Source organism: Nansenia antarctica (assembly GCF_963989245.1).
Source record: "Nansenia antarctica genome assembly, chromosome: 3".
In the NCBI taxonomy this organism is placed as follows: Eukaryota; Metazoa; Chordata; class Actinopteri; order Argentiniformes; family Microstomatidae; genus Nansenia; species Nansenia antarctica.
In genome coordinates, this window is record NC_137688.1 from 21,239,319 (window position 1) to 21,253,205 (window position 13,887).

The following is a 13,887-nucleotide window of genomic DNA, read 5'->3' on the forward strand; positions in this document are numbered from 1 at the left end:
CTCAACCCTCTCAGAGCTGAGTGAGCTCTGATCCATCAATGGTAAAAAAAACAACAACAACCAATGTACCAGATAGAGAGAGAGAGAGCGAGCGAGAGACAGAGAGAGAGAGAGAGAGAGAGAGAGAGAGAGGAAAATCAGTAGTACATTGGACCCACGAGGCACAGATTTCTAGTCCTTCTTTTTAAAAACAGATATAATATAAAAAACCTTCCTATAAAACAGCCAGCTCCACTAGAGAGGAGTACTGTTGCATCTCTCCAGACCCTTCAGCTTCAGTACGGGGACCCCGGGGCGCCTCTCGTCCAGATAGGCCAACACAGGGTTATCATACGCCAGCTCCGCCTTCCTCTGGGCCGCCGCCATCTTAGAGTCGTCCGGGGTTGTCGCCATGGAGACGGGCACCGCCTGGTCATCATCTCCTCCTGCGCGGCCGGGGCTGCAGCACACAGTTGCCTTGGTGATGACCCTGTCGAGGGGTTTGAGTGAGCGCATCCAACGAGGCAGGAAGTCCCAGCTCTGCAGGCCAGAGGGCAAGTGGGCGGGGCTGTTGGCCTGCATCACGTTCACTATGGTGATGAAGACGATCACCCCCACGAAGGGGGCCCCCACGCCCACCATCACCCGCCAGCCGGCCAATGAGAGGCCCAGGATCAGCGAGGGGAGGAGCAGAAAGAAGAGGAGGAGGTAGAGGACAGCGAACCAGCGGTACTTGGCGGTGCGTTGGCCCAGGACACGGGCCATCCGGATGGGCAGGCGCATGGCGGGGACGGGGTACCACAGCAGGATGCCCAGAACGTTGAAGAAGAAGTGACACAGGGCGATCTAGGGACAGAGAGAGAAGATGGAGGATAGAAGGCAGAGGAGGCTGGTGGAGGTAGACAAATCGGGGGACGGGCTTATTGTAATGCATGGAATGGAATGACGAATGGTGTGGTCTCCGTCCTCTGATTTCTACCTCTACCAGCCTCCACTGAGGACCTCATAGAGGGTACCATGCTGTTGTCTACCCTAGCCCCCTCATCTAAATGTCTTTGTTGTCCTGTAAGTTGTTTCGGATAAAATATCCTTCTAAGTGACTCAAATGTACAGTAATACAAATATATCTTGTCTGGATAACAGTGTTTACTAAATGACTATAAGATAATGTACGGTGGGACAGTGAAGCATTTTATCTTCATTCGGCTCTACTGTATACTCCAAACATTTGGTTAAATACCAAACATTTGGCTCTATACTCCAAACTATGGTTAAAGTAAAATTCTCATCTTTTTGGGGATGGTATTTGTTTCCATATTGATTTCACCATTCATAAATCACACCGCTTTTTATCCTAAGAAAAAATGCTTCACTGTCCCATTACTTGACGTGGGGCACTGTAAATGCTAAACACTAGTCATACCTGAATGGCAGCAGCCAGCTTGTCCCCGGGGCTGGCCAGGGCGGCCAGCAGGGCGGTGGTGGTGGTGCCTATGTTGGAGCCCAGGGTCAGGGGGTAGGCCCTCTCCAGACTGATCACCCCTAAGCCTGCCAGCAACATCAACACCAGCACAATCATGACCCTTCTATGACACGTATAGTACAGCAGGGGAGGCTGGTGGAGGTAGAAATCGGAGGACAGGGTCGTTGTAAAGCATGGAACGTAATGAGGAATGAGCCCCTCCTCCGATTTCTAACCTCCACCAGCCTCCACAGGGTACAATCAGTGTCCATTCTATGCATTGGACCAGCACAACACACGTAGCAGGTTCAAACAGGTTCAAAGTTACGGTAATGTGGTAAAGAGAGTTGGTGTGTGCATTCTACACATGAATAACAACAATCAAAAGGGTGAAAACCTAATACCGTTGACCGTCTTTGTCTCACAGTACACCCGCTACCTGAAAGGACTGGTTATGGATAAATACATTGAAGAGAATGGGGATGGTAGACGCCCCTGCGCCTATGGAATCACTTACACGTGAAACCTGGGTGCAGCTGAAACATCTCTCTCTCTTCCTGTGGTAACAACCCAAGTTAAATTTGAGTCTACATTTAACATAGTTTAAAATCACGGTTGGACTATTAACTATTCACATCCCTTTCTGTTTTTAAATGTTTATGTGCTTCGTATTCAATTGACACATTGTCCCAATTGGTCCTGTTGCGGATCACAGTGGGGAGAGAGTTCCAGAGGGTGGGGGCTGCCACACTGAAGGCTCTGTCCGCAAAGGTTTGCAGGTTGGTATGGGGGGTGGAAAGCAGACCCATGTCTGAGGACCGCAGGTTCCGGGATGGGGTACATTGGCGGAGGAGGTCAGATAGGTATGGGGGGCAAGGGCATGGAGGGATTTGTAGGTGAGGAGGACGATTTTGTATGAGATGCAGGACTTGAGCGAAAGCCAGTGGAGGTGGATGAGGGTGGGGGTGATGTGCTGCCAGGGCTTGGTGTGGGTGAGAACACTGGCAGCTGTGTTCTGCACATACTGGAGCCTGTCCAGGGCTTTACTGGACTAAATAGTAAATGCCAAAAATTGAAATGCAAATGTGAAAGTATCAGAGCTGGTGCAGGTGGAGGAGTTCAGCTGATCCATCGCTGCTGTTTGCCAAGCCGACACTGTTAGTTGACTGTTCCAATACAGTTTTTTGTTTTATTTCCGTCAGTATTATTATGCATATACTGTATGTGTGGTTCCTCTATACAGTGCCTTCAGTAAGTATTCACCCCCTTGACTTTTTCCACATGTTGTTGTGTCACAACCAGACTTCAAAATAGATTTAATTGAACTTTTATTTTGGTCACTGATCTACACAAAATACACTATAATGTCCAAGTTCAAAATCATTTTTTAGAAATGTTTAAATGAAAAGTTGAAATGTCTTGAGTCAATAAGTATTCAGCCCTTTTGCTATGACACTCCTAAAAGCTTAACAAAAATAAAAAATTAAATGTCCTTTAAAAAAAAAATCACTTAATAAGTTGAATTGAGTCCAAGTGCAAAGATAACAGTTCATGTGATTTTGGAATGTATATGCATACAGTAGGAATCAATCTGTTTGGAGTTGTTGTGGTGGATGTCACTCACCTATCAGTGGGGTCAGGGCGGAGGTGAAGACAGAGCTGCTCTGTACTATGAATGTCATCCCAGCACCTACCAACATGGCCAGGTAGCCCGCCACCCATCCAAAAGGAGACGGCAAGTCTACAGGGACATACACAGAGTAGGCATCATAAGTACAGTATGGTAGATCTATCAATGGGCGGAGGTCTTTTGTTAAGAGTCCCAGACTCTCCCGTGCACTGGTTTCAGGCAAAACTGATAAGGAGAGACATTTTAGGATCCGGCTCGAAGGACCAAGTAATGTCAGATTAAAATACACATAATACTAAACTTTGTAACCAGGAGATTGAGACTTCAGTCTTCGCAAGAAGGAGCGATTGTCCGGCCAACAAAAATGGGCTTCTCAGTACAATAGTTCAACTGGGGCAGTCCCAGTTGATCATATTTATAGGTTTACAACATCAGTGGGCGGTTTGTCGTGGGGTTGGCCATGGTAGGCTCAACTGTTGGTCAAAGTAGACATAACTGTCACAGAGTGAGAAGGAACAGCGCTTCTTCTCCTGCTAAGCCCTCTGCTTATCAGTAGTCGTAAAACCTTTGTTTATCACATGAGAGTATCCTGCTCTGCATTCTTGTCATTCACACAGTTTTCAGTATTCACACAGTTTGTTTTCACTAAACATTGTCACATAGTTATTGTATTAAAGCATTTTTTCCCCACATATGCATCTGTATCTATTCCCCAATCTGTGTATTTCTGCCTATGTACAGAATCTTATTTTGATATTTGGGATGCATGCTGGGACAAAGATTGTGAATATCTAGCGTGCAAATATCAATATCTAGCGTGCAAATATCTAGCATGCAAATATCTCACAGGCTTGATGCCTACCTGTGTTGATGACCTTCTGGATGACCTTTGCCACTTGACCTTTGAGGAGGGAATTGAGCAGCTTGACCAGTAGCACCAGGCAGGTGCAGAGCAGCACCAGGGAGCCCGCCAGGAGGAGAAGCCCCACTACCAGGTCTGATAGCTGGGCATCCACAAACAGGTGCCTGCCTAGGAAGGATCCGGACCACAAAATAAATCAATAAATAAAGTGCAAGGCCAAATGTTCTTTGTCCTCAAAAGAATGGGAGCGGTAAATCCTCTGAGATATAGGCAATCAGTAAAGAATAGGACATGCCTCAAATAGTAGATTTCAAAGATTTACTAGCCCAAGGATTTCACTGTGACTTGACCTCACATTTCTCAATGTTGACCTCTGTGGTCAGGTTCTGTGTAGTCAAGGTGATGTCACCGTCCTGCCAGCATGGGTGGGAGGAGCTGCAGTTGACAGGACCACTGATGCTTACGTTCACAGAGGACTAAGGGAGGAGAAAGAGAGAGAGAGAGGGGGGAGGGAGGGAGGGAGAGAGAGAGTAATACAGAGAGTCCGAAACAGAGAGAGAGAAAGAGAAAGACAGAGAGAGGCAGGGGGGGACAGGGCATAGTTTTGAGTTCATCACGGTCTGAGACAGAGGGTTTAAGGGTGACAGTAATGGTGATGGTAATGAGGGTGACGGTAATGAGGGTGACGGTAATGACATGGTGGATGTGGTCATTACCGTAACGAGAGCAGTCTGGCACCACTCCTTCACCAGGCTCCGGTTCCTCATACTCTCATCTCCCATGGCGATCCCTGTGATCACACGCTTGTCCAGCTGAGTGAGAAGGGAGACAGGAAAGAGAGAGATGAATAGTTTGACCCTGGGAAATATTTGCAATCCAAGCATTTAAGAATATCTTAGTTGTGTTAGATTATAGTTTGGAGACAGTTCTGCAGTAATGCAACGAGTGACAGTAATACCTGGATGGTGAGTTTGGTGACTGAATAATACCTGAATGATGAATTTTGTGACTGAATAACACCTGAATGATGAATTTTGTGACTGAATAACATCTGAATGATGAGTTTGGTGACTGAATAATACCTGGATGATGAGTTTGGTGACTGGCTCAGTGATGACCTTCAGTAGTTCAGGTGCGTCCTCTCCACTCTGGATGTGGAAACTGGTGACCACAGTATGGGCCAGCCAGCTAATCAGGCCTGTAGCCACTTCTACTGGCAGCAGAACCAGAACCGAAAGCCAGTTAAAGCAGTCGTGGATAGTGGCCCCGGCAAACGCACTGTAACAGACGCCATTGGTTATTTATTCAGTTTACCGTTAGTCATCAGCTTCATAAATTGACTGTAGCGACTTGCATATTGAGTGCTTTTCACAATCTGTCCTTTAAAGCCTATTAACGTTTTAATTCTTATTCATATCTTTGCATTATTGTGATGTACTGTAATGCACATTATATTGGCGATTTAGTCTGAAAAATGGACAATTAAGCTCGAAAATGTTTCATTCAGAAATGTTATCACTACTGTTGATTAGATTCAGTATGTATGTACGATTTCCTCTCCTCTCCTCCTCTATCCTGTTATTCCTCCCTCTCTCCTCTCCTCTATTATACCGTTTGAAGTCGTTCCTCTCCCCTGCCTGCATCATGGCGACGATGGTGTTGGTGACAGATGTTCCAATGTTGGACCCCATGATGATCGGAACAGCAGACCGTACGTCCAGTACTGTGAGATAGGAAACACACACACACACACACACGTGCTGATCACTGCAAATGTGTGTAATTACTTTGACAGTCAGTGATGGTCTATCTGCTGTCAGAATATAAATGCGTGGGGCTACAATAATATTATTCATATTATGATCCAACATGATCCTTCACATTTCAAAACGCTTATAAACCTTTAATGGAAACGATTCTGAAGGCAATTTATAGGTATGTGGACACAGCTATGGCTTTTTAATGAATAGTTGTTTTTAATGTTGGTGGGGCCTCTGATGTTGATGACCCCTACACCCACGCACGCACACACACATGCACACACAGAAACACACAGAAACACACGCTCGCAAGCACACAGACAGACAGACAGACACACACACACCCCCATAGCCACCCACACACACACACACACACACACACACACACACACACACACACACACACACACACACACACACACACACACACACACACACACACACACACAGCCACAGCCACAGCCACAGCCACACAGCCACAGGCACACACACAGCTCCAGAACTGCAATAAGAGCCAGAGCTAGAGGCAGGGCTGCTTTTATCCTGCTATATTAGGGAGGGCTGAGAAAAACTAGAAATAATAGGTAGGCAACTTGGGTGGTAGGTAACCTAGAGGTTAGAAAAAAGACTAGATAAATTCATCCACGTCTAAGGTATTTGTTATTGATTTCTCATGGGCCAAGATCACCAAATTACTCTTTCTTTCATGTAACATTGTGCGACAGTAGGGGGTTAGAACTTGTGACAATAAAGAGAAGGAACTCTCACATGATGCTGAAGACATACCAATTACCAGGACTGTTACATACAATTTATACAACACAGGAAAACGTCCTTATACTCCTGCGTGTGTTTAGACACAGCGGAAAGGGCTGTTTCATTTGGAAAAGAAATTACATTGGTTTTGCAACAAGAATTTGAGAATTTGATGAGTCAGTGCACAAATCAACTGTGGCATAAGATTACTGTTTTTGTACATGTTCCCTGACAAAAATAAGTGTAATAAACAAAAACTTAACTAAAGTTAAACTAACATTTAGAACACTCATTTGTTCCAATCCATACATGAGGTAGAGCAGATTATACTTGAGTGTGTGATTTTTCACGAGCAGTGGGACTGTGTGTGCTTTTACTTGCTTGTCCTTGTGTGTGTGTGTGTGTGTGTGTGTGTGTGTGTGTGTGTGTGTGTGTGTGTGTGTGTGTTTGTGTGTGTGTAAAATCTGAGCCATCAGAGTTCATAGTGCTATAGCAACACCCCTCCCCGTCGACAATCGACATGCTCAGAGAAACATTCTGTGCAGCGGACGGGTCTGCTTCAGAACTCTGAGTGTTTGTGCCTGAACCCGACAAGAAGAGGGTGTGGCCAGTGGGTGACTTTGTAGCTGTAGGCTACCCACCCAATCAGATGTTAGAAACAGTACTGGTATTTTCTGTGCTATTTATCGATTGGCTGAACAAAAAAAACATTTGGGTGGGCTGAGCCAAGCCCTGCCCACAGCCACTGCTGGCCTTAGTCAGAGGTAGGACTGGCATACTTATAAAACTGTGCCCAGTCATTGTGGACTTCAGAAAACTAGGGGCTGCGTACACTCCCCCATCTACATCAATGAGATGGAGGTGGAGCGTGTTCCCAGCTTTAAGTTCCTGGGTGTCCACATCTCCGAGGACGTCTCTTGGACCCTCAACTCCTCTTCCCTGGTCAAAAAGGCGCAGCAGCGCCTAAAGGTCCTGGGGAGATGCCCATACTTCCTGAGAAGAAAGCCCAGCTGCCATCCAAGATCCCGGCCAACTTCTACCGCTGCACCATTGAGAGCATCCTGACCAACTGCATCACAGTGTGGTACGGCAACTGCACTGTGTCTGACCGGAAGGCAACGGCAACGGGTGGTGAAAACTGCCCAGCGCATCATCTGCACCAAATTCCCTACCATCGAGTATCTCCAGGCAGACCGGTGTCGGTGGAGCGCGGCAAGCATCATTAAAGATACCTTGCCTCCCAGCCACGGTCTGTTTGATCCTCTACCATCTAAGAGACTCAAGAAGAACAGGATCCATCTAAGAGACTCAAGAAGAACAGGATCCTCAGTACCAGCAGTCTCCAGAGCAGCTTCTTCCACAGAGCCGTCACTCTGATAAACAATCCCCCCCCCACACACACATGGGGTACACTGACTCTCAGTATCCCCCCCCCCCAGTCACTGTGGACAAACAATTTAGCCTTTGCACTTCTATTGGCTGCACACACCCCTGGGCAATGTGAACACTCAATTACCATTTGTACTTCTGCTCTACAAATACTACCTTTGCACATATCATATTTTTGCACATTGCACATGCTTCTTTTTTGATATAGCCTCTATTTATACATCTGTAGACCTTGCTGTACATAGCTACCTTAACTGTACATAGCTTACTGCTACCCTCTTCTGTACATACCTGTATATATACCTGTATATACTTGCCATACTGTACCTATCACTATCACTATCATGTTTTAAATCACTATTTGCACTTCTGGTTAGATGCTAAACTGCATTTTATTGTCTGGTACTTGTACTCTTCAATGACAAACTCTCTCTCTCTCTCTCTCTCTCTCTCTCTCTCTCTCTCTCTCTCTCTCTCTCTCTCTCTCTCTCTCTCTCTCTCTCACATACACACATATATACCCCCCCCCCCACACACACACACACACACACACACAGTGGAGAGGGCCAATACTCACATCCAGAGGAGACCATGCTGACAATGATGGAGGAGGAGGTGGAGGAGCTCTGGACCAGCACAGTGACCAGAATCCCCACTACCAGCCCTGCCACTGGATTGGACAGCACCGCACTGTCCTTGAAGATGTCCCCCGCCACCTTGCCTTCAGACAAACACACAGGCACACACTTCACGTGTTACACAGAATCTTAGCTACCATCATAGCTCAAATCTCCCGAGTCAGTTTGTAGTTAATGGTTTGGATAACCTGAATTGCCAAAGTTTCTCTTTCATTCTTCTCTTTTTCTCTTCTCATTAGTATCACCACAAGGAGAGCATCGCACGGTGGATCCAGAGTCATTAACTAAACTGGAGGCAGTTACATTACACCTGGCCTACTTACCCCCGGCCAGCTGGAAGGCAGAGCTCAGAGTGTCCAAGGAGCACACAAACAAGAAGAGGAGGAGGAGGAGGACAGGGATCTTGGAGAAGTTGATGAAGACATCTCTCATCCGGCGTGGTTTCTCCATGGTGGACAGTGAGGCGGTATCTGTCCCCCGACACAACGCCAGACCGACAGTGAACAAAGAGTAATGTCAGAAACAAACAAACATGAGGTGTGTGTGTGTGTGTGTGTGTGTGTGTGTGTGTGTTCCTTCCTGGTGAAAAACCAAGGAGAACTTGACCTAGTGTATAAACAGTATCACTCTGACCAGATAAGATACCAACGTCACAACATTGTCTTGCTCTTCACGGACCTCCTCCACACTCCCTCCACATGTCCTCTTTTAGCCTGAATCTGCTGTCACGTGTAGGGGGTGATACTTAGGGCCTGCCGCTGCCATAAGCAGTCTAGGCGGTGACTTAGGGCCACATCTGCTAGAGGGGGCTCCACTTTTGCTATCGATTTAGCGCAAGCTACCACCCGTCAATCAAAAACGCTGCTACCCCTGTCGACAGCACACCCGTCAATCAAAAACTCTGCTACTTCCCAACCCAACCACCGCCCTCCCATCGACGAAATACCCGTCAATCAAAAACTCTGCTAGCACACCCCACAACCCGTCCAAAAGTGGCCGGGCCTGGTGATACTTGTATGAAAGGTTGCTGTTGATGACTATCCTGGTGTCTGCACTGAGTATGCTGTATGTCAGTTGCAGGGGAGGGCTGGTGGAGGGCGAAATCGAAGTACGGGCACATTGCAATGCATGAAACAGAATGAGGAATGGTATCAAACACCTCATTCCATTTCATTCATTTCACAATGAGCCCGTCGTCCGATTCCTCCATCCACCAGCCTCCCCTCTCCTGGAGCCTTCTGTACTGTACCTTGTTCTTTGGGAGGCCTCCTCTCCTCCCTGGTTGTGGGGGAGGTGGAGGGGGGGTCGTCCCCCTGGCTGTACGCCTCACAGCTGCTGATGAGATCCAGGGTTGACCCGATGCCAGACTCCCTGTCCTCCTCCCGCAGGAGTTTAGGGTGCAAGGAGGGAGGAGTGCCATGGATCGCCACTCCTGAAACCCACAGCGGAGAACACAGCCACTGTTTGGACGACAGTTTAACTGAGCTTTTGGTACAATGCTCTGTTCTTTTGGTAGGTACAATGTTCTGTTCTTTTGGTAGGTACAATGTTCTGTTCTGAAGAACATGTTGGGCTTTCAGTGATGTCGCCTTCACCAACCAACACAGTCATGATGGATGAGTGGTCATAGGGGATAGGCGTAGAAATGGATATGCCTCATTCCATTCCATGCATTACAATGAGCCCGTCCTCCAATTTCTACCTCCACCTGCCACCCCTGCTCTCTACTGACCACAAGCCCTGTCAGATACAAGGACCCACTCTAGTAGGATTTGAATGGTGTGTTCCATTACATTACATCTAAGTACCATCCCTGTCCCTGCCCCCCCAGCCCCAGGATTGGTTACCTTTGTAGTGGCTCATTGGTCCCCCTCCCGGTGCCATGATTGTGATTGGTCGAGAGGACATGACTGTGATGACTTCACTGTTACACGCCCTGTTAAAGAAAGAGGAGAAGCGACGGAATGTTTATTGAATAATGCCTAGTGCCTTATTTGTCGGCAAATTGCAAGATACTGCTAATTGTAAATAATCTTGTACTAATGTCACTTTTTCACCTTGAATTATACCTATTGCCTTAAAATCTTGTGCTGCAATGTCAGGAACCGAAGCCTAAGAATTTTACTCTCTTACACTTGTGTAATGTGACATAACAATAAACTTGAAACTTGAATGAGACAAGGCCACAGGACATTAAGTTACGCAACCTATTCCAGAGCAACACCTATCCACTCACCCACCTCTCAGGTCAAAGTGGACCAAGGACAAACCTTCCCTCTTACATAACCTGTCAACCACTACCATGGCAGACAGCTAGTGTCCAATTAAACGTGAACAAAGGGAGTGTACGTTGTGTTAATTGACAGCCGGTCCTTGACAAGGCCGGTCAGCGAGACGCATCTCTCTGGCGACACAGGGACGTCATGTTGCTGTCAATCCAGAGGCCTCGTCAGATAAAATGGCACATCAGTGCCCTCGCTGTCCTCAGTCCCCCATCCCCCATCCCCTGCCTCCCTCCTGAAACTGGCACCGCTCGAAGTTAGTTCCTTTCCTAATGGTCTTTTCACTGTAGGTAAATGCCTTCATGCTCGTCGAAACTGTCAAACTTTAGAAGGCTGATTGGGCCTCTGATTGGGACCCCGATGGAGGCACAGGTCCTAATGGGCTTCCTAAAAAAACAAAGAGCTCTGTGGTGGAGTTTAGTCATTAGTTGGAATGACGGCGGCACTCCGATTCTCCGTGCCATCTCTCAGGTTGTCATGGGCGGAAGGGATTCGCTATCGAAATGTGTGAAGCGCCAAGGCAATTTGCGAGACTATTGAGCTGAAAATAAGCGTAAAATAGAAGTACCAACAGCAGCAGGAGAATCAGTGAAATGCTCTCTGAGAGGGACAGTTTATGTACTGATACTGTGTGTGTGTGTGTGTGTGTGTGTGTGTGTGTGTGTGTGTGTGAGAGAGAGGGGGGGGGGTGTCTACTGTCTGTCTGATGGGGTTGACCAAGTTCTGAATTATTCAGGTTTTCTTGAAGTACACAAAGATATGATAGAATAATGAAACATTTAGCAACTAGCATGATGGCTGCCATGTTAACATTTTGTGAATTACACATGAGCTCAAGCTCCCAAAATGAAGCAGTGTACATTCAATTAAAGATGAATAATTCAACTTGAGTAAATTCCAAATTAATATTGATAACATTGCCTCAAAAACAGACAAGTAACACCCATGGCAGGTTTAGCAATCATTAAAAGGCATAGGCCTGAACATTTTGGCCTAAATGTTATATCAATCTTACCTGAGTTGGTGTTTGCCTGTATTCCTTTGCTGTGGAGTAATACTCCGTGGGTGGATGTATTTCATAAGTGAAGTAAATAAATGAAGGCTGACAGTTTTATACAGAACCTGACAAAGTTTGAAGTCTACAAATGGACACCACACATCTTACTGATTAACTTGTCACATCATTGGGCCTCATATTGTTAATCAACAAGTGAGAACACCAATATCACATTAATGACACAGAAAGTGAGGAATTGCCAATAACAGTGTCTATGGTGGTTGACCAGAGGTTCTTTGTTCAGTGGGCCATCATTCAACATGTCCGCTGTAAGGATATATATATATATGACTTTGATGAGATGAGGAGTTGTGTGTTGTAGTTTATTGGTTTCCTCTGACATCTTTATCCGTTTATCTGAGCTGGGAAAACCTGACATCTAGTGGTGGGATGGTGAAATGTCTGTGTTCCTGCACCCACTGGGTCAGTTAGGCGTCATTCTCAGCCACTTGTCCCCAATATAAAGCTAGCACAGCTTATGTTATCTGGCCTCAGGGAGAAGCAAGGTGAGTCGTACATCCTGCAGATGCTCAGGAACAGAACAGAACAGAACGCGCGCGCACGCGCGCACACACACACACACACACACACACACACACACACACACACACACAAAGATACACACAGAAAGCGGGAACACTCAGGTCACTTCGGGGTAACTCTGCTTAATAATTACATAAAATAATGAATAATGAGGTTAACTATTACTCCAGTTACAGAACTGTCATATCAGCAGCACTTTCACCCACATCTCAAGTACCTGCTGACCTCAGACACACAGTAACTGACCAACAGAGGAGTCTCCACTCCTACAGCAGGCTATGTCCCTCAAGGGAAAAGAATGTCCTGAGGGAAACCGATATGAAGATGGTTAATGTGTCTTGTCAGCGGGGGTTGAGAGGTGGAGGACAACATTGGTAATCTTCAAAGGACTGTCCATATAGTCTGTAGTGTATGCCAACACTTCAAAGAGAAAGAGAGAGAGAGTGAGAGAGAGTGTGTATTATTTGATTCGGTGGAAGGCGTAGGAGGAGGACATGCACACATGCACACACACACACACACACCAAATGATTCAGCAAGTTACTGATGGAGAAGTTGGACACTATGTTTGTTTATCCTCGGGATCTGAAATAGAAATAAGTGCCCACTCCATTACAATCCTCTCCCTCTCCCTCTCACACACACAGACACACTGGAGTGGGTCCAGGACCCCTGCCTGGTGAAACCCTGCTGATACCGCTAATTCAGTCCAGCTGTGCCAGGCGGGGCGCCGACTGTGTCTGCCAGTGCTGCTTAGTATGGGACTGAACAGAGCAGGGGTCGCCTGTCATCTGTGCCTGTCATCTCTGTATGCTCGGCTAGCTACCTTGTCCACCCTAAGACATAACCATTGACATGTTTTTATTTAGAAGGCTATTCTTGGTCTGCTTCCATCTTACCTACGGATCAGGGAAGATATTGTCTTTGCTCCCAGGATTTATTCCTTCTATCTATCCCTAAAATCCTTACTGAATAGGGAAAAAGGGCATTTAAGTGTGCTGCTCTCTCTGCTTGGAATCAGTTGCAACATTTCCTGAATCCTCAGGAGCTGGTTTCACTGGATGCATTTAAAGTCACTCTAAATGACTTGGAGGCAGGCACATCTGGCTGTAGGTGTTTTTTACTGATTCATATTGTGCCTGTTTGATCCCAGTTGTTGATGACTTGTGACAAATATTGACTCGCTTATGGTTCTGTAATTTGTTCTTTATTTTGTAAATTGTTATATGTTGTTTTGATGACTGCAACCCTGTTAATTGTGCTGCTGCCTGCCCTGGCTAGGATGTTCTTGTAAAATAGATTTTTTACAACGGTTAAATTAATATAATCTAACCAGACATACAGGGTAACCAGTCATAAGGTACCAGTCATAAGGTAACCAAAGTAACCAGTCATACAGGTAACCAGACATACAGGTAACCAAGGTAACCAATCATACAGATAACCAGACATACAGGTAACCAAGGTAACCAGTCATACAGGTAACCAGACATACAGGTAACCAAGGTAACCAGTCATACAGGTAACTA

General features: G+C 46.3%; 1 protein-coding gene across 1 annotated transcript; it reads right to left on the bottom strand.

Annotated features, from left to right (window-relative positions):
• Positions 1 to 234: 234 nt before the first annotated feature.
• Positions 235 to 10,360, bottom strand: LOC308153876 (sodium-dependent phosphate transport protein 2A-like; the record flags this gene model as incomplete). The annotated part of the gene is made up of 12 exons (XM_080527060.1): positions 235 to 825; positions 1,403 to 1,527; positions 3,066 to 3,182; positions 3,934 to 4,101; positions 4,289 to 4,409; positions 4,650 to 4,745; positions 5,016 to 5,211; positions 5,545 to 5,656; positions 8,416 to 8,559; positions 8,800 to 8,946; positions 9,726 to 9,908; positions 10,324 to 10,360. The coding sequence occupies 12 exons, from the start codon at positions 10,358 to 10,360 to the stop codon at positions 235 to 237; spliced, it is 2,037 nt and encodes a 678-aa protein (XP_080383186.1).
• Positions 10,361 to 13,887: the final 3,527 nt, after the last annotated feature.